Source organism: Cygnus olor, chromosome 1 (assembly GCF_009769625.2).
Source record: "Cygnus olor isolate bCygOlo1 chromosome 1, bCygOlo1.pri.v2, whole genome shotgun sequence".
In the NCBI taxonomy this organism is placed as follows: Eukaryota; Metazoa; Chordata; class Aves; order Anseriformes; family Anatidae; genus Cygnus; species Cygnus olor.
The window spans coordinates 177,533,493-177,558,799 of NC_049169.1; the positions used below are offsets into that span (position 1 = coordinate 177,533,493).

The following is a 25,307-nucleotide window of genomic DNA, read 5'->3' on the forward strand; positions in this document are numbered from 1 at the left end:
GGAGTTCAAACTTCTCTAAAGTTATCAAACTGGGTCTTTTGAAGGATCTTATAATGGCTACCTTTATTGAACATACCTGCTTGATTGTTGGGTTTTTTTTTTTTTGATTAAAAATGTAAATTTATTTCCCGAGGGAGGAAAAAGTCATGTGTTGCTGCACATGCTTGAAACAGGAAGACAAATCTTTATCTGTGGAAAGACCCTTTTTCAGAAATAAAACAATTCTAACCTGTTAAATATCATTGTGTTCTTAAGCATTTTGCCCACAGTAGCAGACCACCTTGCTGGTAGCAATGAAAGCAAGGAGGGGAAAGAGTTGAACAGTCCTATGGTGAGCAATTCCAAAAAATGTTAATTCTTCTGCTTGAAAAGCATACCTTGATCTACAGTCTGTAAGACTAAAATGCCTAAATGGTAAAACTATTCAATGCTTTATAGCAAATAATCTTCAGAATGAGATAATTATGTGTGCCATTCCCTCTGCCTTCTAGTAAAGGAGTTACAAATAGCAATCCCTGATCTAAGCCTGTCGAAGTTTCAGATTCATTTAATTGCTTCATTTCTTACTTTGAGAACAGGATACAAATTAATGGATACTCTTACACCCTTTTATTTTCATTCTCCTTGGAATTTAGTATCTTTGAAATAGTGTTAAATTTCTGTAAATGAATTAACACGGATTGGCATGAAAGGTAGTGATGTTTTTGTCTTAAATTTTTGTTTAGCTCTGCTGGAAGAGAAGGATTTCACTCTGTTGAATCTATTGTTAGCCAGCAGATGAGCCTTAGTATCGGTGATGATAGCACTGGCAGTTGGTCCAATCTAAGTTTTGAAGATGAACATCTTGATGAGAGCAGCAGTTTTCTTCATCTCAGTGACAGGTAACTATGAATATATTCGCACAGTTAAACATTTATCTTGGCATCACGTAACATGGTACCAAGTGGTTTTCTCCACGGGGATGAAGGAAAAGATCTTATTTTGTCTTCAATAATAGCTTTTATGTTAAAAATGACTCTAATATGTTTGAATCTGTGTTTTCTTACCAAATGTTTTCTCTTCTTGTTCATGACTGTTAGTACTATATGGAGGGTAGAATACGCAGAATATGCATTTTCACTTGTGTCAGGGTGTTGCATCAAATAACACTGTGTGTAGCTTAAGTATTAGCAAAAGATGCAGGTATTTTAAAAACAGTCACCACGTATAAAGTATAACTTGAAAGTAGTGTTGTTTATTGTGGTCTGAAATTAAAAATTAATGTGCTTTATGTAAATTCATCTATTCTTGAAAAGAAGAAATGTGCTCTTAGTTTGCATGAGGATTTTAAACGGGTGTTTTTAGGGGTTGACTTCTTAAGCTATTGTAACTGATGTTGCTTGTGCATTGATGTGTTACTAACTAGGAACTTACAGGTGCATATTATTGGAACTTACCTGTTTGGGATAGTAACTTTTTCCACAAGAGCTTCTTCTGCACTTCCATGGCTCGTTGGTAGCCAGCTAAATTAAAACAAGAACTTGAAAAATCTGCAACATCTGTTCCCAGAGGAAACTATAGTGAGTTGTGGCCCTAGCTTTTGCGTAGGCAAGGTATGAGGAATGAGTAAGTTCAGTTTTGCATGAGGTATATGTCATTTACATAGAATGTCCAGGTGTTCTCTTGAAGAACAGCAGAAATGGGAGAGGGTTTTTTCTTTAAAAAAAAAAAAAAGAAAACAGAATATTTGGTACTAAAGTGAAACTACTCAAATGTTTGTAGTATTTTTGTTTTGCTTAACCAAATACTGTAATCAAACCAATACTAAAACTTATCACTCATACAACTAAATACTTTTATGAAAGAAGACATTGCCTTAAAGTTATTTTAATAATGCATTTTCTGTTGAATGAGTAAAAATTTGACTTACGTCATAGAATTCAGACCGTAAGGAAGAAAAGATCTAGTGTATTGGCAGTTAGAAACAATAGATATCGGTTAAATAATGGTGGGGGGAAAAAAAGTGCAAAAAAATACTCTGGACCTTTAGTACCCATCGTGTTTTTATTATCATTCCCAAAACATCTTTAAATTAAAAGAATTTAATTTCTACAACTTTAAAGAATATCTGTTCATTAGGAGAAGAATGACCTACTCTGGCGTTTAACTTGAGGAAGTGGGGGGACATAATTTGGATAGCAAGGTGTTGGCAGAAGAAACAGGCATGCACAAATTGACCCACTAGTTTTTGAAAATCTGCCGTGGATTGTTAACAGCATGCATATGTTTGTGTGAGTAGGTTTTAGGAGGTGGAGATGAGAGGATCTGGGGTTATTGCCCTGAGCAAAAAAAAAAAAACATGGAGGGGGAGACCTTCTGTAACAAACCAAGCTTCACTAATAATACCATTTGTGGAACACTAGTATCTTGATAATCTTCTCAGGAAATAAGGAATTGTGTGGCAGTGTGGTGGTTTTACTCGGGTGGGCAGCCGAGCTCCACCACAACCGCTCTCTCGCTCCCCCTCCTCAAAGAGGAACGGGGAGAAAATATGACGAAAAGGGCTCAAGGGTTGAGATAAGGACGAGGAGATCGCACAGTAATTATCATGATGGGCAAAACAGTCTCAGCATAGGGAGATAGTAAGATTTACTGCCTATTACTAACAAGCCAGAGAAGTGAGAAACAAAGGAAAGAAACTAAAAGCACCTTCCCCCCCATCCACCCTCTTCCACCTCCTCCCCCCGAGTGGCGCAGGGGAACGGGGGGAATGGGGGTTGTGGTCAGTCTATAGCGCTTCTTCTCCGCTGCTCCTTCTCGGTCACTCTTGTCCCCTGTGCTGTGGGATCCCTCCCACGGGATGCAGTCCTTGCTGAACTGATCCGGCGTGGGCTGCCCACAGGCAGCAGCTCTTCAAGAACTGCTCCAGATATGGGTCCGTACCACGGGGTCCATCCCTCGGGGGCAAACTGCTCCAACCTGGATCCCCCATGGGCAGCAGCTCCTGCCAGGTCACCTGCTCCTGCGTGGGCTCCTCTCCACGGGCTGCAGGTCCGGCCCGGAATCTGCTCCGGCAGGGGTCTTCCACAGGCCGCAGTCTCTGTCGGTGCAGGTCCACCTGCTCCAACATGGTCTCCTCCATGGGCTGCAGCGTGGAACCGTGCTCCACCGTGGTACTCCATGGGCTGCAGGGGGACAGCCTGCTTCACCATGGTCCTCACCACAGGCTGCAGGGGACTTCTGCTCTGGCGCCTGGAGCACCTCTCCCCCTCCTTCTTCACTGACCTTGGTGCCTGCAAGGCTGTTCCTCACTCCTCTCACTCTCCCAGCTGCTGTGTGGCGCAGCGTGTTTTTTTTTTTTTCCCTGTCTTAAATCTGCTCTCACAGAGGCGCAAACAACATCACTTATTGGCTCAGCTCTGGTCAGCAGTGGGGCCCTTACCAAACATGGGGCAGCTTCTGGATTCTTCTCACAGAAGCCACCCCTATGGCCCCCTGCTACCAAAACCTTGCCACATAAACCCACTACAGGCAGTTATGAGGATTTACTGCTTTTACTCTTTTTTTAACTGTTTTATTAAACAGGAAAATAACATTGCCATCCATCATGCGGTTACAATAGTTGAAAGTGTGTTTTTTTTGTGTGTGTGGTCAGGGCCATCTATTTTAAAATATTGTGCTGATTATATGTAACCCATGTCAATTTGAAATAGTTAAATTACTTCAGTTAGCTTTGCTCTCTTGGCAAAGGGAACATTTCTTAATGCAAGTTGTTTTCTTGTATCTAAGAAGCTGTCCTCGATCTTGTGCCATCCTTGAGGTACTAGGTAGCTTTAGACTGATTTGTTTGTAGTGCCAATATATTACAATTGAGTAGCATAGTGAACAGGAAGCAAGTTTTATTTGTGCAGAGGACTTGCCTTTTCCCTCAATATTTTCGAGGCCATTTGCAATATTCAAGGGATACTGGTGCTTGAGACTCCTTTAGCTAACATTTTCTAAATTACCTTCATAATAAACTTACAATTTCCATTAATGGTAGTTTGAAATTTGTGGAAGACAGGCTCAGACTTCTCAGAAAACAACCCAGTACAATCTGCAGCAGTCCGGTTCAATTTAACTTGCTTTGCTTTACTTCTCTCGGAGGGGGGGAAAAAGACATTTTTTGTAGGAGCTCTGTTGGCAAGGTCCATGCTCTCTGGGTCTCAGGTCAATATAAAAATTGTGCTTCTGCACCCCACAGAGGATTAAGCTAACTGTAAGCAAGGGAGCAAGACAGCTTGGAAAGAAGCTTTATTTGAATGGAAGCAAGAAGGAAAGTTTGTATCATCTGCTTTGCATGTCTAATGTTGGCAGCTTAAGGTTAGAAATAGGAGAAAGCTCAAGACTATTGTTTAGTTAACATACAGGTATAGGCATAGGCTTTTCCAGAGGATGAATCAGTGCATCCAGATGAGGTTATACTTCAGAGCAGACGTCTCTGGCCTTTGGCTGTATACGCATAATACAGAATCTTAAAGCAGATGAAACTGAGTATATATGATGCTGTATATAGGGTGTGTGTGAATATTTATCTGTATATATAACTGAAAGCTTTTCTTTCTGGTACTACTTATGCTGGTTTATTTTGAAGAGCAGCATGAAGCATTATAGAAGCATTATAATGCCTTTTTCTGTTTATTGCTTGTTCTGTCATTGCAGATCTTTATCTTCAAGACTTATTTTGTTGTAAGATGCTGAACTAAAGGTCACATTACAAAAAAAAAAGCCAACAACAAAACACCACAACCTTCGTATGTTGCTGTACATAACCATACGATCATAATCTCCTGGTTAAATACAATGTAATTTCAGACCAAGTTTGACCTCTGTAAAATAGATTAATGCATCTAATCAGAATAGTACTGTGCGTGAGGTCATTCTGTTAGGTTGAAAATACTTTTTCCTTTAGTCTGAGAACTGGGATAGCTTTTATTTCCACTTCTGCTAAGCAGCTAAAACCTTCAAAGAAAGAGCCCGAGTGCAAAGCATTGATACCAATGGATTGTGTTAAATCTCTTTTCTATATATGTAATTAAGAAACAAAATCAATATTAATTTTTACTGTGGTACTCTTAGTACAGTAGCTTGAAAAATGTTCTTTTGACCAGATTTGCATTTTCCATGCAAATCAAACCGGTAATTGCAGAGTCTTGGTAACTGCCTTTAGTGCTTTTTTTTTTTTAATTGTGCATTTTAATAGGTTGGCTTGCAGTTCTAGGACCAATTTGGTTTATTTGGAAGCTTCTGCTCTTCAATTTTCTTTATTTTTTCCCCTCAGTTAGGGTGTGTTCATATTGCAAGCTTGCTAACCTGCTGTTACTATGTGGAAATAAGTATCTAAGCAGGCACACAGGGAAGCAAAAACACTGATAGGTGATGCTGTTACTGACGGCTTCGTGAAAGAAATCAGTATCTGGCTCTTGAAATGTTCCTTTCCACCATTTCTTGTTTTAAATTTGATTATTTGCTGTGAGTGGGATGAGTGGGAAGAAAGAGTTTTAGCAGGTTCACAAAATTGAGCTGGAAGAAAGCATCTTCCAGCAGTTTCCTGGAATTGCAATGTGACTGGTCATATCATCTACAGTAGATAATTCATACTTTTTACAACATGCTGGTGGTCTCAGTCTTATCCCTGGAAGACTTCCAGACATGCTTAAGGGGAGGTATGAAACTGGGAAGCAGGAGATTTAATCCTATGAGTAACACAATCTTGTACATGAGCACAGGGCTAGCAAATTGTTAACTGTAGCATCTAAAATACACCAATGTAAAGACACTGTAAATTTTTTCAGTTCTTTGCATTGACTTGAATGTAGTCGTGGAATAAATGCAGTATGCTTGTGAACTGTGAGTGAAGTAATCTTTTCAGTCTTAGTTTTATTGATTTATAAAACAAAAATAAAAATTTAGCTTAAAGACCAGTATTCAGAATTCATTTTTTTTAAAAACATTTTTTTGATTTATTCTAAGAATTCCTTCTCATCCAGCTGTTGGAGATCACTGCTGGGCTTTTGGAATGAGACAGAAGGATTTAATTTCTGCAGTTTTCTTCACAATATATAATATCAGGAACTTTTAGCTAGCCTTTAAACAAATATTATATTTGTAATCCATATTCCTATGAGTAATAGCACTGAATTTTTTGAGCTTGTATAAATGACAAACAGTGTGCTTAGGCCTGAGGACAGAATTACTGTTAGCACTGATCTGGAAAGTTAATGAGTACAAAATTAATACTTTCAGCTGTGTACAGAAACTTACCAGTTTTGCATTGGTATGCAAATTGCTGTTCTGAAGTTCCAGCAAACCTGTTTAGGAAGTTTCAGTGCTCTTGTGTTAAATGTCTTGTCAAAACAGCTCTGAGGAAAGCAAAGGTTCTAGTCTGAGCTATTGTTCTTTTCTAGTTCAGCTGTGTTCTCTTCTTCTCCTGGCAGTAATGGTAACAGCAGTAGCTGGAGCAGTCTTGGTTTAGAAGGAGATATGTATGACGAGAATTTATCCTTTCCAACATCAGACAGGTTGGTTGAGTTGAGAAACATAAACCAGATGGGTTCCTCATAATTAATGCATGTAATCATCATTTTTGGAAAATAAGAATATGGCACATTTTTTAATGCTTGTACATTATTTACTCTCCTCTCACTTAATCACTATATGATTTTTTTCATTAATCCATACTGAATGGTTAAATTTTCCTGTGCAAAACTGATGAATGTGTTCTGCTTGCAAAATGAAAGGTCCCATTTATGCATGTTTTTGCTTGCGGTTTTACAAATTTTTAGATTTACTTTTTCATGCAAACTAGAGCTTGCTTCCTACAGGATTTCTGTTTTTCCTTTACCTTGTGGAAACTTTCAAAATTGCTTGGTGAATGATTTTTGTAGAACACTTACCATGCAGCAGCTTTGAATAACCTATAGCTGTTCATACCTGTGATAGAAGATGGCTCAACTTTTTTGCATATGAAGCAAAACTAAACTGTCCTACTTAATTAAAATCAACAAGTTTTCATCTTATTTTAAAAGGTCTCTTCTCATGTTTCTCCTTTCCTCTTTTCCCCTAAGAGCAAATCTCATGAACTTGATGACAAATCTATTTCCAACATGAAATGGTGTGAGAAGCAAAGCTTCTTTTCATCGTCATTTCTTAATTCTTCTATGATCTTCCTGTCCTTTACTGTTTAACCTTCATTACAATCTTAAGATTGACTATATTTATTGTGCATATATTAATATTTTTGTTATATTTTAAAAATACAGTGATGGAACGGACGATAAGGATGAAGACACCAAGGATGCTGTAGAAGGTAATGTCAATTCCAACATACACTGCTGTTCTTAGCCTGTGCACTTGACATCAGTTATTTTTGTTTATTCTTTGCTTTTGTAATCTTTAAAACAAAATTACAACCCTGTTATCCATATTGATCGTATTACATCTCAGTCAAGCGTTGGAATATATTCGTAGACTAATACTCCGCAAACACTTGTTAACGCACTTGTTAATTCAGCCTTTGAGAAATGCTAGTCTCTCATTTTCAGATAACACATATTTAATGTATGGTAGTGAACATTGATTGCTTTCTTGAAAGTGTAAATTTATATGCATAGCATATCTTCTTTGTGAAATATATGATAAGGAGTGATGGCAATGCATCTGCACGACTGTTTGAAACATTGAAAAAGTCGTTCAAACTGACCATATTAAGCTTTGAAAAATGTTTATGAGAAACAATGTAAAAAACTAGGCATTCTAGCAAATGTATTGAATCTTTTTCTTAGTGAAATACAAAATAGGGTCTGTCCGGACTCCTGTTACAGCTTCTTTGTTCTTAGAGAACTTTGCACTGGTTCCAGTCTCAGATTAAGTGCAAAAGGTTGTTAACTCAAGTGAATACACAGTGCCTTCTGTGTTTTGGTTTCTCAGTATGAGGCTGATGTTAAAGTAAATTATTACAGAGGTTTTCATTGTTTTTGGTATAGTCGGAGGATGAAATGGTTTCAAGAAACTTCTGCCACCTGTTTACAGAGGTTGTTGAGTCACATTGCATGTCTTCAAATGATTATGACATAAGCAGAAAGGTGTGTGATTATATGTGTATTTTAAGCTTCTGGAAGACTGTACTGATTTAAACCATGTTTCTTGACTTTTTTTTCTGTAAATTAGATCTTCCTGTGAGGTACTAAGGAGATTTAACTGAATCATTGAGTGTCACTATCCTCAAAAATTAATTACAATTAATATTTTCTGTTCTGTAGGTTTCATCTAGGCTGTCAGTATACTATTGCTTTTTTTTGTTCCTGACTAATTAAAAAAAAAAAAAGCATCTCAAATGATCAAATTGCTTGGGTAAAATAGGGCTTGATATCTAATCATGTCAATACCTAGAAGGTCTGGCTTTGTCAGAGCTGACTGTATCTTGTTTCTCAAATGATTTGACACAAAGTCTTGTCATTCTCAAATGTACGTTTATTTTATAAAACTAAGAAACATGTCAAAATTTCCTAGTGATGTGTTACTGCAGTGCTTCCCATGGAGTAAGTATCACTAATTTTTTTTTAAGTGTTTCTTTCTCCTATAAATGTATTAGATTTTGGGACTCCTAGACAAATGCTTTGTTATTCACCAAAAACACAGTTATGTTGACAGTTACTTTGCTTAACTTCCCTGGTTAGGAGTGAATACCGTATGTACTTCAACGGTATGAACTTGGTTGAAACAGTTAGAACAGCACTATAGTTTGGAAAAACTCAGGCAATCTGATTAGCTTTATACAGGAAGGAGTTGTGAAATGCAAACTAGAAAATTTATTAGATGAAGGCAGAGCAAAAACAGCAGCTGGAAAACTGAAATAACTGAAGGATGTGAGACTACTACTGTTCAGTTTGAAAGGCTGTATTAAATTCAGTTCCTTGTCATTTGGAACATGCATTAAAGCTTAGATTCCTTTTAATACTCATATGTTTGTATTCAGTTGTAAAATTTTGCCCTTCATACTGTCTGTCTGTATTAATGTATTTCAGATAATAGTCTAATCAATGAACTACAGAGACTTTTTGAAACAATTTGAACCTGTAGATTTAATGACTTTATTTTTAATGTTAGGTTTGGAGCAAGTAAAAAAGACTTTAGCCATAGTAAATATTGATCTGGAACCAAATCTAGTGGACCCCCAGCTCAGAGCAACACTCCAGTGGCTGGCAGCTTCTGAAACAGACGTGTCCGATATTCACTTTCATGACACTGCTGCAGGAGAATTTGTCCTTGTAAGTACTTTGGTTTGGTGGACACTGGGGGAGAGGTGGTGAAAGCAGGATTTGCTTCGTTTTTATTTGCTACATCAGTCATTGAGCTTTTCCAATCAAAAACAACAAGGCATTTGCTGGTGAGGAAAATCATTATTTAAATCCTGATAGGTCAAAGTGGAACAGGCTGTTTAGTCTGTGCATGTACCGTAAATAAAACAGCATTAATCAAAGCTGAGTTATCTTGTTTCACAAGTTGTTTTCCTTGGCTTACTCTGAGGAAGGTACAATTAGAGCATTTTAGTTCACTCAAAAATGTACTTTTTCAAGCACTTTTTTAAACTTAGCGTGTAAATGACTATAAATTGAAACTTCTAATTTGAAACTTCTCATTTCTGAGAATTTGCTTATGCAAATAGATCTGTAATGTTATGTTCTGATGTGCTGTCTCAGGTTTTATGCCAGCAAATGCACATTTTCTTACCAGAATGAAATTTAGATTCTAATTAAGTACTATGTATGTTTTTATTCTGGAAGCAGGTGCAATCAAAGCTATTAAGAAGGCTCAGTAAGACTGTTTCATTTTAGGTGCCTTTGTTTTGGTTTTAGAGATTGAATTTTATGTGACCAAAGAGAAAGCTGAAGGTAAAAGAATTAGAGAAGCTTCAGGAATTTGCATTTCGTAGGAAAAGGCCAAAATTTTGGCATACCTACTGACCTGAGAATATTTCCATCAGAAGTGTGATAGAAACTTTGTATTCCTATGGATCATAAAATTTATTCCTTCATGTGATAACAAACCAAACTGTGCATGATAATCCAGCATTTGCTACGTATTACCTATTTTTTTAATCTTCTACCAAGGAATTAATTCAACTTTGCCCAGCTACTGAAAGGCTAACTAAACAGCATTAGAGACAACACCTGCATGAGGTTGATAGGAATGATAACTTACCAACTGTTTTTATTTTGTGACCTGGTACTGTGTGGAAAAGTTAACATGATGCCATTAGTAGGTATTTAATAATTTTTTCCTAAGACTGGCTTCTCCCTTTCTAGCTGTAGAAAGTCCAGAAAATAATGCTGGCTTTCTTTTTTGTGTATGTAACTGTGTGGTATATGCATGTGATCCTGGGAGTGCTAAGGCACAGAACCACATCAGGGCTGAGGTTGTCAGGGACTTCTGGAGGCTTTCTGGTCCGACTTCCCCTCTGCTCAAGCAGGGACACCCAGAGCAGGGTACACAGGACCACATCCAGGTGGCTTTTGAAGATCTCCAAGGAGGGAGGCTCTACAACCTCTCTGGGCAACCTGTGCAAGTGCTCTGTCACCTGCACAGCACAGAAGTGCTTCGTGATGTTCAGAGGGAACCTGCTGTCTGCCAGTTTTGTGCTTGTTGCCTCTTGTCCTGCCACTGGGCACCACTGAAAAGAGCCTGGAGGTGGCCCCTTTGCACCCTCCATTCAGGGATTTATAGATCCACCCCCAGTCCTGTCTTTTCCAGGCTGAATGGTCCCAACTCCCTCAGCCTGTCCTCACAGAAGAGATACTCCAGCCCTTTACTCATCTTGGTGGCTGTTGAACTTCTTACAGAATGTCTATGTATCTGTATCTTAGTGGGTGGGCTGGAACTTGCAGGGGGGCCCTCACCAGTGGTGAATAGAGGGGAATGTTCACCTCTCTCGACCTGCTGGCAATAATTAGCCTAAGTCAGCCCAGGATGCCATCAGCCTTCTTTGTAGCAAGGGCTCATTGCTGGCTCACGCTGAGCTTGGTGTCCACCAGGGACCCCCACCCAGGTCCTTCGCTGCAGAGCTGCTTCCCAGCTGGGTGGCTCCCAGCCTGTCCTGGTGCCTGGGTTGTTCCTCCCCAGCTGCAGGGCTCTGCACTTCTCCTTGCTGATCTTCATGAGGTTCTAATCTGCCCAACTTTTGTATTCTTATTTAAAATAACCCAGAAATCTGGGAAATATTTTTGGGCAAGGTGAAATACGTCCCCTATGCTCCTTTTCTGGAGGTTGGCATGTTTGGCTTAGAACTATTTCTAATTCTTCTGCAAGCTCTTAGCATTGTAACTTTGTAATCTGCCAAGTCACTATTTGAACTAACCTCTAAAAACACCTAGGAAAGATACTACTAGTAGCTTGTTGTGTATCTGGAAACCATTCTAGCTACCCTAATAAGAGAATATACTGAAAAGAGCGCTCTGGAAAATAAGCATCTGCTGTGTGTATACTACTTTAAAAATAATAATAATAAAAAAAAAGTAATATTCTGTTACCTGACACAAGTAATAAAATGATACTGAATTAACCCTTAAAAAATAAAAACATAGGATCTTCAGACAGGCAATAGTGCAATCCTGAAAATGTTTGTTTTTTTAATAATTGATTCACTTGGTTTTACATATTAATTTTTAGTTCTCTAACTGCAGTTATGTAAAAATGAATTGAAATACTGATTTTCCTTTTTGGGGCAGAGAAAGGTTACCTGGCTTTTATTCTGTCCCATTTCCCAGTTGTAATGTGTATCACAGTCTGTCTACAGACTTGTTTATGTCTGGGCTGAATTGCCAAACCCCAGAACACCTCCTGTTATTGTCAGTCAGGCTCAGCATCTTTCACTGTTTTGTAGGGTTTGAAGGAAAGTACAGAATTCTCAGAGCACTGTCTCTGAATAGTCTGTTATAGGAAAGAGTAGGATGCATACAACATCACTTGATCAGTTTTTGAAATTAAAGTGTATTTAAAAGATTTGTCAGCTTATAAATTTGAATAATGAAAACTTTCTGAAAGGGCGCTTGTAACTTTAATAAGAAGGTCCTTTAGAAAGGTCTCTCTGTTCTTTCAGGATTATAATAATAAAAATGAGATATTTAGCAGTACAATATAAGAAGTCTTATAGTTAGTCCCAGGCTGATCCTGGTGATCTTTGACCCAAATTGAGGTTCTTAAATTAGTAGTCATTCTCAGTTCTGTCACTAGTAAAGCTAGACAGGCACCTCCAGAGGGCACTGCAGCACAGCAGAAAACTAAACTGACCTCTACATACAATCTCTTTCCCAGCTATGGGGTTTTTTGATCATCTCATAGCTGTTTTGGTAAGGTACCTCAGTTATATAAGGAATGAACCTGGACTTTTTAGATCACATTGAAAACAATTTTCACCATAAACAGTTGAGGGATTCTGGAAGGGAAGAAAGCCATACGTTTGATTAGAGCAGGATAATGAGCCACTGATGTGATGTGGCTGTGTGAAAGATAAAAGTACTACTAGTATATATCAGGCAAGGTATTACTAGCTGAAACGGGATATGAACTCTTAAGGGTTCATATTATGCTCAATAAGGCAGAAAAGTTAATTACCTGTGTGTGAAACAAAATACTTTGGTTAGGAGCTAGCACAAGAAGCTGGTAAATTAGAGTAGATAGGTCTCTTTTTTCCTTTTAGGAAGCCTCAACAGCATGGATATGCAAGTGCCTCGAAAACACACAATTTTTAATCAGAGTGTATCTAGCTGTTGTAGGATTTCTGGTGTCCATTTTGAGTAAACTCAGTTGTTTCATTTGTGTGACAGTAGGAAACATCAGTCAAAAAGAAATAGTGGGATTAAACTTTGATTTCAATTAAAACAGAAAGATAAGCGAAGCCATGTGCCAGCTCTCATCTTACCATGATGATATCTTTTTCTTTAGGCAGAAACTTTACGCTGTATTTGCTTAAGGAGGTCTTTGGACTTTAGCCAAACCTCTCTGGCATAAGAAAAATTACTATCCTTTTATAAACCATTTATAAAATTGCCCATTGTAGACTATTAAACTCTTGTTTCCTGTGCTGTATTTTAATTTTTACAAATAATTCACAGAAATAACGTCAGAGTTCAGTCTCTTTTTATATAAAGAATTTATATGTAGAATGCGTTTTTTAACTGAAAAAAGTTTGTTTTCAGGATATATTCAAGATTAGAGGGGTCTTTTTTGCTCATTCAAATTAATGCTTGCTCAGGAAGCTAACTGTTTTGTACGCAAGCCAGTCCTAAAAGCATGTATAACTAAAAATACAGACTAAAATGTTCACTGTCCACACTATTCCTGCCAGTTCCATCGCCTGCCTTGTTGCGGTCGGAATATCACCTAGGTGAAGAACCAGGGAGAAGTTGTCGTCGTCTTCACTTCTTTCCTAGAATTTACATATTTCAGTCTGACAGGTCTTGGAGAAAAGAAGAAAACAACACTATGAATATTTCATTTGGTAGCTGTGGAAGCTATATCACTGACTACTGTTTATGACTTTTGAAAACGTAATTTATAGAATATCATAGTAAGGACTATAAAAAGCAATAAAATCCTACTGTTCCAAAGAATAAGTAAGGTGAATGTCTAAATTGTCTTTATTAAACGCAGCATTGATGGTTATGCTGAAAGCTACCAAGAATATATATATTTTAAACTAAAAGATTTTTTTGCTTCTAGGCAAACTGACAAATTCATTGTGTCTTAGTATTGGCTTTCTTCCATACATAGCTAATCTTGACACATCAGTAAAGGAAGTTTCTTGCTTGGATTCCTGGGTGAAAAAAATGTTTTCAGCTCCGCCGATCTCTGTTCCCAAGTGGTAGTTTAACATAACCCTCACCTTTTCCTCTTCCATAAGATGCTATAATTTCCCAGCTCTGAAGACGCTGTTTCCGTTGAGGGTAGCATCTGTACCACCCAAACCACACTATATGTTGTGAAAGGAAAATCCACATCCTTTTATTAAGACTGAGTTTTGTCTTTTTATATGTGCGTTATTGGCATGGGAGGGGTGGCAAATGTCTTAATCTTGTGTTCAGAATTTCCTGTTTTCTGCAGTCTTGATGAACCACAGCCCTCATACCTGTGGCACCACATCATTTGAAAATGGCACTCCCTCCAGAAGAAATTTTAGTGAAAACTGCCCAAAAGTAAAGTGCTTGATCCTTGAGGAAGTTTTTGTTTTTATAGATGTGGGAATAATGATTAACTTGTTACAACTGATCTCTTATGAGCTAATGTTTCAAGAATAACTTTTGTAACTGCTGATCAGGATGTGCTGGTCAAAATATTTTGTGTTCCCTGTCCCCCTTTAGCTTTCTAGAAGACTGCGAGAAAGGGATTGGAAAGTGGGAGATCTCTTGCAAGCAGTGTTGAAGTACTGTGAAATGATAGAGAAGGTGTCTGATGGAGAGCAAGCTCTAAATAAGTCTTTGGCTGGGTGGCTACTGGAAAATGCCTGAAGAAGTACAAAGATGCAACGCTCTTCGCTTCATTCCTCTTTGAAAAGGAGATAGGAAGAACACAGATATGTAATGTAAAATCCAATTAATGAATGTTCAGGTAATTGTCAGCATTTAAAAGACTGAGGTGAAAGTCAAAATAGCTGTGCTGTGCTTTGTGATACTGTGCACATGGTATGTTTATTCAGTCCATAATCGATATTGTCCACCCATGCATAACTTGTATTTACTGCTGTGTTCAGACCATTGAAATAGTTATGAAAAAATACCTTGTCCATGACAGTAGTTCAGAGGAGACAGTCTCAGGCATGATATTCAGGATTCCTGCTGTACCAGGATAGCTCTCTTTCCCGTTTGTGTGTGCTGTATTTGCAGTAGGACTATATTCTAGAAAAATCTGTTCCAAAAAATCCTACTGCAGACGATGGTAAAAATTACCAATCTTGGCCAGGTGTTTAGTGCCCAAGGGCAGAATTACCAGGAGGAAAATTGTGACTTGTCCAAGCAGACCTTTAGTACAGTCTGGCTTCATAGCTGCCTTTATCAGGTTTAACTGCATATAAAGATGTGAGAGTCTGCTCTGAAATTGAGGTGCAAATACATGTTCCCTTTTGTTGACCAGAGAACTGATAACTTGTGGTGGAAGGGCAGAGTGGGCAGCTGAGCATAATTTGATAAAAACTTCGGCAAAGTTTCCCGAATCTTGCCAATCAAGTTTGAATTGTTAAATTTCTTCCTGAAGCTTCTTGTATGCGAACACTTCAACAGACATTAATTTTGAGTCTGAAGAATTTGTTTGTTGGTCTCTGTTGTGGTTTAACCCCAGTAGGCAGATAAGCACCCCACAGCTGCTTGCTCACTTCCCCCTCAGCGGGATGGTGGGGAGAATTGGAAAGGTGAAAGTGTGAGAACTTGTGGGCTGAAATAAAGACAGCTTAAAAAGTAAAGTAAAGTTGCACTCGCAAACAAAGCAAAATAAGGAATTCAGTACTACCCATCAGCAGGCAGGTGTTCAGCCATTTCCAACAAAGCAGGGTTCCATCATGTGTAATAGTTGCTTGGGAGGATAAACGCCATGACTCCAAATCCCCCCCTTGCTGCCTTTCCCCCAGCTTTATTCCTGAGCGTTATGTCATCTATATAGCATGGAATATCCCTCTGGCCAGTTGGGGTCAGCTGTCCTGGCTGTGTCCTCTCCCAGCTCCTTGTGCATCCCCAGCCTGCTCACTGTCAGGGCAGCATGAGGGGCTGAAAAGTTCTGGGCTCTGTGTAAGCACTGCTTTGCAACAGCAAAAACATCAGTGTGTTATCAACATTGTTTTCATCAGAAAACCAAAACATAGCACCCTGTGAAACTCTATGAAGAAAATTAACTCTATCCAAGCCAAAACCAGGACAGCCTCACACACAGATATGTTAAAAGTGGCACATAGAATCTTTTTCCTCTGAGAATTTTGGTCATCTATTTGACCAGTCTAATTCTTTATCTCTTACCTTCCATATATGAGTTTTCTTGTCAGTAATGAAGAGACTTGCTACATTTTGAGCACTTAAATGTTAGCAAGGAAAGCTAATTAAAACATAAAGGAGAAATTTGTTGAAAAATGATTTTTCATTTTTCTTAACTACCTTTGCTGATTTTTTTTCAAGGCACTGTTAATCAAGTCGTTTTAGCAAATCTAATCATGTTTCTTACTAGTGCTGCTGACTTGCATTCCTATCTGAAGGAAAATCTGGATCTTTATCCTGTGGTTTGAAAGTGCTTTTTGGGTTTTGTTTGTTTATACATCCTTTGTTTAGAAAAAGACACATGCTAGTAATTACAAGGCTGCCACCTCAAAATTCAAATCACTTGCAAGAGAATCATGGAGTTTTGCTTGTTTTGGATGAGCAACAGAATCTTAATGGCTTTGTCACAGGGAAATACACTGTTGGTATGTTGTATGAGTTTCAGGGTTGGATCCTAAATGAAAAGAAATGAAGTCTCTAAATCTGTTCATGAATTTTAGTGCAATGTGGACAACCGATTCCTCCTGCTCTGCTAAATTACTCTAAGGTGTCACACTGGTAGTCTCAAGAGCACTTTTCTTGCAATGTTTTTGTGTGTCAGGAAGGTATTCCGCTAGTCATTGAAGGTCTTTTTATAGAGACCTGGTTTGTTTTAGTCTTCATTTGTCATCTGGATTTCAAAAGGGACCCTGTCTTGGATCTCAGAGTTTACCTTTCAAACTGAGTTAAAGATTTATATTAAGCAAATGTGTGTTCACACATGTGCGCGCGCACACGCATAGGTATGTGTATGTATCTGTATATGTATTAGATCTCACCTATATGAACTTGCAATGTAAATTTTTACTGCTAACTTAAAATTCCATGTTATTCGTATAGTTTATTACCTCACTTCATGTATCATTTCACTGATTGAAAGATCTATATATGTCATATGACAAAGACCAAAAAAAAAACAACAAAAAATTGTGCTCTTTTTCCTTGTTATAGGTAATTGATGTTAAGTGACAGGAATCTGTTTTCTCTAGAGCACAGGGGGGAAAGCTGTTTTAATTTTTATATGTGGAAGATGGGACTAATGACAAATACACTTGAACGGTTGTGCACATTTATTTCTTTGTTTCTTCCCCCTCCCCCAAATTTTCCTTTTCCTTTTTTTTTTTCCAGGTGTAGCCTTTGACAATGTTGACTTTCAGCTTTGTTCTAGACAAAAATTTGGAGCCATTCTCTGGCTGTAACATCTTCCCTTTTAATGTACTTGCATCAATTTTTTTTTGTATTTGATCTTCTTGACGTTTCGAATTTCAAGTTAAAGAGTTCCTCTGGACTAACTTTTGCTCTGGGTTTTGGTATTCCAACTGAAGTGAAATTTCATGACGTGAGGATACAATAGGGCTAGTACAGTGTTTCTGTATTTGTTCAAAAAGCCAAGCTGAGAATTGTATTGAAGACATTGTAAATGTACAAAGCTGTCCAGGTGGACTTAAACAAACAAAAAACAGGAACAGCCATCTTTTAATTGATTTATTGAGTATGTTGGATTTTATAAAGTTGGTGAAGTTTTTCTTTTTAATTGCCTTTTCTGGTGAAAAGGTAGAAGAAGATTGTGCAAATTTGAAAACTTAAAACTATTCAAGAACTTAATTAGACAATAGTTGCACTAAAAATAGTTGTAAATTGAGTCATCTTTTCAGACTGGATCAAATACATTGCATAACTCTATTGATTGGTGTTAATGAAGAAGTTGATTTATTAGCCTGCAAGGAAAGTAACAGCTTCCAAATTACATGAGAAGTTACAAAATACTTCATTTTTTACTTTCAAAAAAACCCCCACAATTTTCTACACAAATTGTTTTAAACTTGTATTCTGGATGCCTTGACTTCTTTTCTTGGCTACTGAAATTGGAAAAAGCATTAAAACAGCCTTGCTAAATTATTATAATTGAATCATTTTAATAACCGTTGGGGAAACCTTACTCTGATTGTGTATAACTGGCGCTGTCTGTCAATTAGTGACACAGCTGTTCTTTGCTAAAGTGAGTCTTAATGCTATTACTAAGTTTATTTAAAACTCCTGACCACAAATACAGAAGTGTAAATGAAAACTGTAAGAACATAGAGGACCACGTTTTGGTCCATTTAAACCAGACAAATGTACTTTATAAACACATAATGAAGTATAGTTTCTTTCCTCTTGCATTTTTCTGTATGGTAAACCTGACATAGTAATTTAATTTTAAAGAAAACATTCAATGGTGTTACTGTTCCATAAGGCACTCTCTCTTAAACACTTCATTAAATACATTTGGTGTTCTGAAAAATAGAACTTTTGATGTTTTATAAGATACTATAGAAAAAGCACTTTGAAAATCATCCCTCTATAAATTAGCAAATAGAAGTGGCCATATTTAACATAAATTTAAACATTCAGAATGGAGTACATAAATAATACAAAAGTATGCATAAAGCGTAAATATAGAAAACAAGACAAATCCACATGCTAAGCTTAAAGATCTACTGTCTCAAAATGAGGATGTGAAAAAGGAGTCAATACCACATACTTGAATATAGTTTGCATAGTATGTTCGTTCTTGAGTTAAAAAAGATTGTATAAACTTTTTAAAAAATAATAAAATTAAAAAAAAAAACAACACACAAACCCAGCAACCCACATTCCGAGACTAATTAGGTCTCCCCAGAACGGTACCAGATTTTAAACATTTTCAAATACTACTTGTCTGGGACCTTTTCTATAAAGAGCCACATATCGTTGGAGATGGGCACAGTAAGTACTAAACACTGTCACCAGCGCAAAAAATTAGTTTTACACAGGTGATTTGCAAAGATTAAGGAATGATTTTAGTGCAAGAATTCCGGCTTTACAGCAAGAGCCACTACTGTCAAGCATTTGCTTTACTTGAGCTCTGAAGAGGCAAGTACAGAGCCCAGCCACTGTAGACACTTTATTTTATACCATCTTTGTACATTCCTGTTGTATAGCTGGGGTTGTAGTTTTAGAGGGCCTTTGTTCTGTTGTAATGTCTGAATAGTATTTAATACTACAATTTATTATAATTTGCTGGAACTGCTGCTTATTTGTGCAGTGTTAAGGTAATTCACAGCCCAGTTAGTGATGCAATTGTATACCAAAAGCAGTTTGAATAACTATAAATGTTTATGTAACTGTACTCAATGAATATGAAGGTCTTGTACTGTATAATGGTGATGAGTTTTGCCATTTTAATAACTATATTCAGTTTTCAGATTATGAACTCCAGGTTGCACTAAATTTGTTCTCGTTTTAGCAGTGGCTTAAAATAAAACATTTCACTGGCTTCAAGAGATCTGTCATTCCTTGTAAATTCATTATTACTTTTCAGCTAACGTAGCTAAGATTGGTCTTGGTCAGTGGTTATGTGAAGACACTTGAAGAACGAACGGCATAGTAAATAGTGCTAGTGCATCAGTAGATGGCATACTTCTTACAGAATTAAATTGCTGTCCAGGAGGAATATGAGAATGCTGTTTTACCATCTTTGGGTTGAAAGGTAAGTGCAAAGTTCCAGTCATATTAAGTACAGTTGCATGGATTATGTTAGGAGATATTAGGCAAGAAATCAAATGTAATATCTCAATGTAAGTAGGGTGCAATATCCAATCTTAGCTCGATCTCATCCTGCCTGAAAGCTAGGCCAGGGAGGTTGGCTTGATATTTCCATGTGAGCTGAGGTTGGTCTTTGGCACATTGTACAGGATTTGGAGAATGAGTGTAAAAGCCAGCTTTGGAATCTTGTTGATAAATGCAGGAATGCCCTGTTAATGAATGTGATGTATGAAATGCAAGGTTTCATAGGCTTATTCAAAATCCTCAAATGTTTTGATATCTTATGAAATTTACTGAAGAATATATTGTCACGTCCCCCCAAAATAATAGTTTTGACCGAAGTTGTGCACTGATACAGTTTTAAAGATGCTATTACTGCAAATGGGCGACAATGGTTTTTTTTGTTTGGTTGTTTTTTTTGTTTTATGCGTTAAAAATCTAAATTTCCAGCAGGGTTTCATTTCAGGAATAAGGAATCTTTTGCTGAAGTTACTTTTAAACCAGTAAGTATGCACAGCTGTCCATGATTCTGTGTTTTTTGCTATGGTTCTTCAAAGGAAGTTTGTGCAGTATTTACAAGATTAATTCCAAAAGGAGCTTTCTTTTATTTCATTGCCATATGTGTTTGGAAGATTTTTGTCTTTAAGTAATGGCTCAGGTTCAACTGTGTAGAAAATACACGTTAATCAAGTAAACGTTTAACTTAAAATACTGTGCAGCCAAAAAACAAAAGCACGCACACACACACAAAAGATGGGTGGCAAATTTGGGAACAAAAAAGGAGATTTTTGTGAAGGGAAAGAAGAGGATACTCATGTTGAAGATTAGTCTGCGCTTTTTTCTTCCTGCCTGGACTTTATTTTTCTTTCTTTCAGCAGTCTGGCTCTGGCTGGCTTTATTCAACCACAGAACAGTATCCATGCACTTTGTTTAACCCTGGGCTATTAAATAGAGAGTTGAGTCTCCAGCTAATCCATAGTCTTTGCCCAATATGTGCACTACTCCCTTCTCCTGCTGCCTTTGCTCATACCTTCCTCTAGCTCTACAGCCTGAGCTTTTGGTGTGACTGAATTTCTTGGTGGTTACTGCTCCAAGCCTCTGATTGGAAGGTGGCTATGGAAAGTGAGTCACGCCAAGGCTACAGAAATGTGCCCTGAGCCTTACTGGTTATTTATTGAACACCAGATTAATCAAGTGTCTCTTCTCCTGCCGTTAAGGCAAACCACGAAGTGTGTGACTGCTCGGGGCAAGGGAACTAACCATGACAAGTATGAGACCATGTCTGTGGTCAAGGTACTGGCTATCTAGTCCATCACCTTTCCATGGGAATTACAATGACTGAAATGTAGTCAAAATGTATAATCTGTGTTGCCTTCAGTCCTGCAAAAGTGACCGCTGCTGCTTCTAGGCCTGTGAAGGAGCTTTGTGTGTGTGTATGTGGGTGTTTTTGGTCTTAATTGAGAATGGTCAAAAGAAAAACACACCTACTGGGTCACTTGACTTGGGTTCCCAAAGTTTCAGTGCTTTGGGCAGGAATGAGACATACCCAGAAAGAAAAGGGGTATTTTTTTTTCTGCCATCTACCTGTAGCCCACTACTACCCATCTCCTATTTTGTAGTCTCCACCTCCTATAACGTCTAAGTCTCCTCCCACACTTTCCTTGTGGCTGTAGCTGGCCTCTACTTATTTCTGACCCTCGTCCAGTCTTGTAGTATGGCTGTTGTGCTCTGCTTTTCTCCTGACCCTACTCTGCTGTCCTGATGTGACTTCTGGCCTTCTCATTCTTGGCCGGCGGAAGTGGTTACAAACCAGCAAGGAGAGCCTTAGCTGGGATGCTGTGGAATAGGGCTGCCTACCAGAAATCATCGAGCAGTGAAGAAGAGCTAAACTTGCTTTTGGCTGAGTTTTTCACTCCTGTAGGAAAGTAATCTGTGGTTGCTTTGGTTTGGAACCCAACTTGTTGCTTGCAAAACCCGTGGATTTTGTGCTGATCTGAAAGCAACTTTTAAGCTGATACTGGAGTATAGTGTAAATCTAATGTACTACGTTACTCACATGGATGTATATTCAGTGTGCTGCATAACAACAGCCTCCAGGTGCAGGGCAAAATGCATTCCTTTTGAAAACTGGCAAAAGTTGTCTCACCCACCTACCTCACGCCTCAGTTTAAACGATAATGTTTTATAACAAACAGCAGACACAACTCTTGATGTGTCTGTTTCTGAGAAGAATGTGTGTTTATAATTACTGCCCTGTAATTTTGTTCTATGAGCAGAAGTTGCAACTGGACTAATTAACCACACAAAATCAGACATACTACTCATGTTCCTACAACAATGCTTCTGTCCCATACTTGACAGAAACCAAAAAGAGAAGCATTTCCTTACCCCGAAAGTCACAGATTTAGAGGAGATGCATGATGAGTCTTTTGGAAAATGGAAGGTGACTCTATGGAAAACAAACTGGAAGAAGCTCATCACAACCTAATTGTTTAGAGAAATTATTTCCAGAGAAATGTTAACACTCAGGTCTCCTTTTAAGCAGAACTCTGTACAGTATATTATACTATACATATATATATCAGAGAAGAATTAGAGTTAACTGAATGTATTGGAGTTATAAGGCACTGAGGATAAGAGAGGTTCCAGGCTAACTGTTGCAGGACTGTGAGTTGTTTAGCTAACATATTTGTAGCAACAGGAAAAAAACATTTTTTGATGCTGTTATCTTAGAGCCTTGGGACATAAGCCAAGTTAATGCTGTAAAGCACAATGTGAAGATCGTATCTTCAGGGTGGTCGGGGTCCTGAAAGGGTTAAGTCTAAGACATCCTGACTAGCCTAGTACGCGCTGGCATCTTCAGCAAAACCTCTTTTCCTGTGACTGCCTGAGAAAATAAAGAGGTGGGTGTTGGAAATTCCCCCAGGAGTCTGGAGGGCCCTCATCAGCATGATCAAAATGCTCTTGAGAGGCTCTTAGAGTCACAGTTTTAGAGAAGGATTAATGGTGATTTCTGTTTCAAAGTATTCTGTGAGATTTTTTTCTTTTAAAAGTGTAGGAATGCCACTGTTTATGGTATATGCCAGTCTTGTAGTATGTGTTTTAAAATTTGATTTACTTTGTTTTTCTTTGTGTTTTTGTTTCAGTTGGCCTTGACTTAAAGAGAAAATATAAGTACGTAAAGAAGTCCTTATTGCTGAAGTCATCCAAATTACACTGGCTGAGTGTTTTAGATTAATTAGGGATATAACCCTTAATCTGAATACACATCAGCAATGAGAAGGTTGTTTGTTACCACCATTCACTTTTAATTTTCTTTCTTAAAACACAAACCTTTTTTAGATAACTAGACCGGAAGTGCACAGTAGCTAAAGCTCATCTAATTGTGTCTAATTAACAAAGAGGAAAAGAAAGAGAATGGTCCATGGTCATAACGTAGTCTTAACTCTGGCAGCTCAGTTAATTTGAACTTAATTTCCTACCAGCAGTCTTCCATTTGGAAGTCCAATTTTCAAATACAGGCAAGTTATAAATCCAACTTCTGTTTGCATTTATTTTTTAGCAATTTCAACAATCTGGTGATGTTGAGAAGAGTAAAGGTTTCAAAGACTTCTTCTTGTTTGTGGTGTCCTTGCTGGGCAGGACTTTCTCCAGTCCTTCCCAGTCTAGCAACTTTCACCAGCGGGTTATGGATTGCAGTGACCGACCCCACAAGGTACCCTGGGACCTGATTCCTGCAATTTCTGTCTTTCTCTTCTCTGACTTGGCTTCGATGCTGCTCTCTGCTGCTCGTAAGGGTTGCCCTACCTCAGGCTGTGTACTCTGGAAACTGCTCCAACCCTGAAGATGGTCTGATACCCTCAGTGAAAGTTAATTCTCCTCTGGGAAGAGGCAGTCTGAGCACAGCAGCCAGGAAAAAGCAAACCGCCTGCCCTCCCCTCTGCACAGTAAATGCAACCAGAAAAAATCAGTCACATAAATGATGAAAATCCTTCCAGCTTGCTGTGTAGGAGGAGAGAAAGACGAGGTATGTGAGACTTGAAGGGCTTTATTGTCAGTTTGCTTGTGAACTTGAGTTTGGTACCTAGCTCTGCTCATGCCTTGTTTTGACCTGAGGCCTTCGAGGCCTTTTTGACCTGTGCCCTTCGAGGTTCCTTGTTTTTGCCTCTATATAAAGTGGAACAATGATCCTAAGCTCATTCTAAAGAGTTTTTGCTGTATCCTACAACAGTTAGCATTTTACTTATGCTCTGAAATATAATGAAATGAGTATTTTACAATTTCCGTTTTTCTCTTTTAATAGAGCTTGAAAATTGTGTGCCTCTTCCGACAAATCCATAAATCAGTCAGAGATAGTCCCAAACTGATTACATGTGGAAAAGCCCTCAGGAATTTGAAGCTGGTCACATTGTTACGACAAGGACCTGACTCAGTTTTGGAAATGATTCTGTGGTGGGTGATAAGGATGAAACGTCTCTCTCCTTCTGTTCTAGATCATGAATTACCTTCAAGGTAGCACAAACACTGGCTATATGGCCAGAAAGCCTAGGAATTTCCAGAGACAGCACAAGAAATACAAGGATCTGAAGTTCCATATAATATTATTATTTTTGTATCGTTTCCCAAGGCACAACGTTGGCATAAAAGCCAGAGCAGTAAAGACTGCAGTAAGATGAATGATGCCTGTAACATTGTGCTTTGGCTGGATTAAGGGATTTCCTTATTCAGCTCTGACATGGGGCCCTGGAAAAATCTTTTGAGCGAGTCTTCTCTCTTATGCTTCTTAGTTTTGCTTTCTGTGAAGTTGACCAATACCTTTGTGCAGTCAGCCAGTGGGAATTGTATCCCTCTGTTCTCCACTTAAAGGAGTCTCCTCCCAAGCTGAATTTGATTGATGCACCAGGGAAACACTACAGGAGCACAAGCTGATGTGCAGCAGATGTTTGCTAACAGGCATGTTAGGAGTTGGTCATGGATTAATTGGAGTGCACATAGTTAATTCAACAGCTAATTAACTACCTCTTGTGTAGAGCTGAAGTAAGCATTTCAGGATTGCAGTCCTCTCCCATTAAGAGCCCATAAACTGGTTATGGATTACCACAGAATTGCAGCTTAAAAGGTGAAAATGCTGTTTAAGTTATGCTTGAAATCAAAAGTACTTACAGCAGAGTTATATAAATAACTAGGTGTATTAGGTGTATTATATAAATAACTAGTTATATAAATAACTCCTGCTTGTAGCATGGGAGTTCAGACTGAAAATGTTCCTTGTTAGTCTAAAAATTAGTTTGGATGCTTGCAGCCCCTCCAGAGAATGGTTCTTCGTACACTTTTTACAGGATTGAGTAGCAGGGGGGCCCTGAAATGGTAGTAAAGCACAGGTAATGGCGACAAGGAGATAAACCCATCCAGGCTGTGCTGCTCACCTGGCAAATACAGTGTTCTTAAGAAAGCCACAGAAATGTTTTGAAGAAAGCAGTGTAACCACTTTACTGCTGGTGGTTTGGTGAACCTCGCAGGGCGGCCTGCAATCGGATGTCAGCCATACTTTCCAAGCGGCAGAAGAGCTGGTCAGTGGTTTGACATGAAATGCGGCCAGCCTCATGCTTTGGCTCCAGGTAACGCCACCACAACCTGTTTGTAACATTTGCTCTGTTTTTTATGGTTAGC

The 25,307-nt window shown here is 38.3% G+C and overlaps 1 protein-coding gene across 10 annotated transcripts in view; it reads left to right on the top strand.

The window, feature by feature from the left end:
- The window catches only part of AKAP11 (A-kinase anchoring protein 11), a 43,612-nt gene extending 24,239 nt beyond the window's left edge, over positions 1–19,373 (top strand). For 6 of the 10 annotated variants that reach the window (XM_040541330.1, XM_040541351.1, XM_040541340.1 and 3 more), the window contains 5 exons: positions 726–881; positions 6,426–6,539; positions 7,281–7,327; positions 9,127–9,287; positions 14,376–19,373. In XM_040541330.1, the coding sequence (XP_040397264.1) occupies positions 726–881; positions 6,426–6,539; positions 7,281–7,327; positions 9,127–9,287; positions 14,376–14,522 (625 nt within the window). In that variant the 3' untranslated portion in view covers positions 14,523–19,373. The remainder of the gene's footprint in view (positions 1–725; positions 882–6,425; positions 6,540–7,280; positions 7,328–9,126; positions 9,288–14,375) is intronic. The other 4 variants (XM_040541383.1, XM_040541398.1, XM_040541390.1 and 1 more) reach the window with 2 other exon arrangements.
- Positions 19,374–25,307: the final 5,934 nt, after the last annotated feature.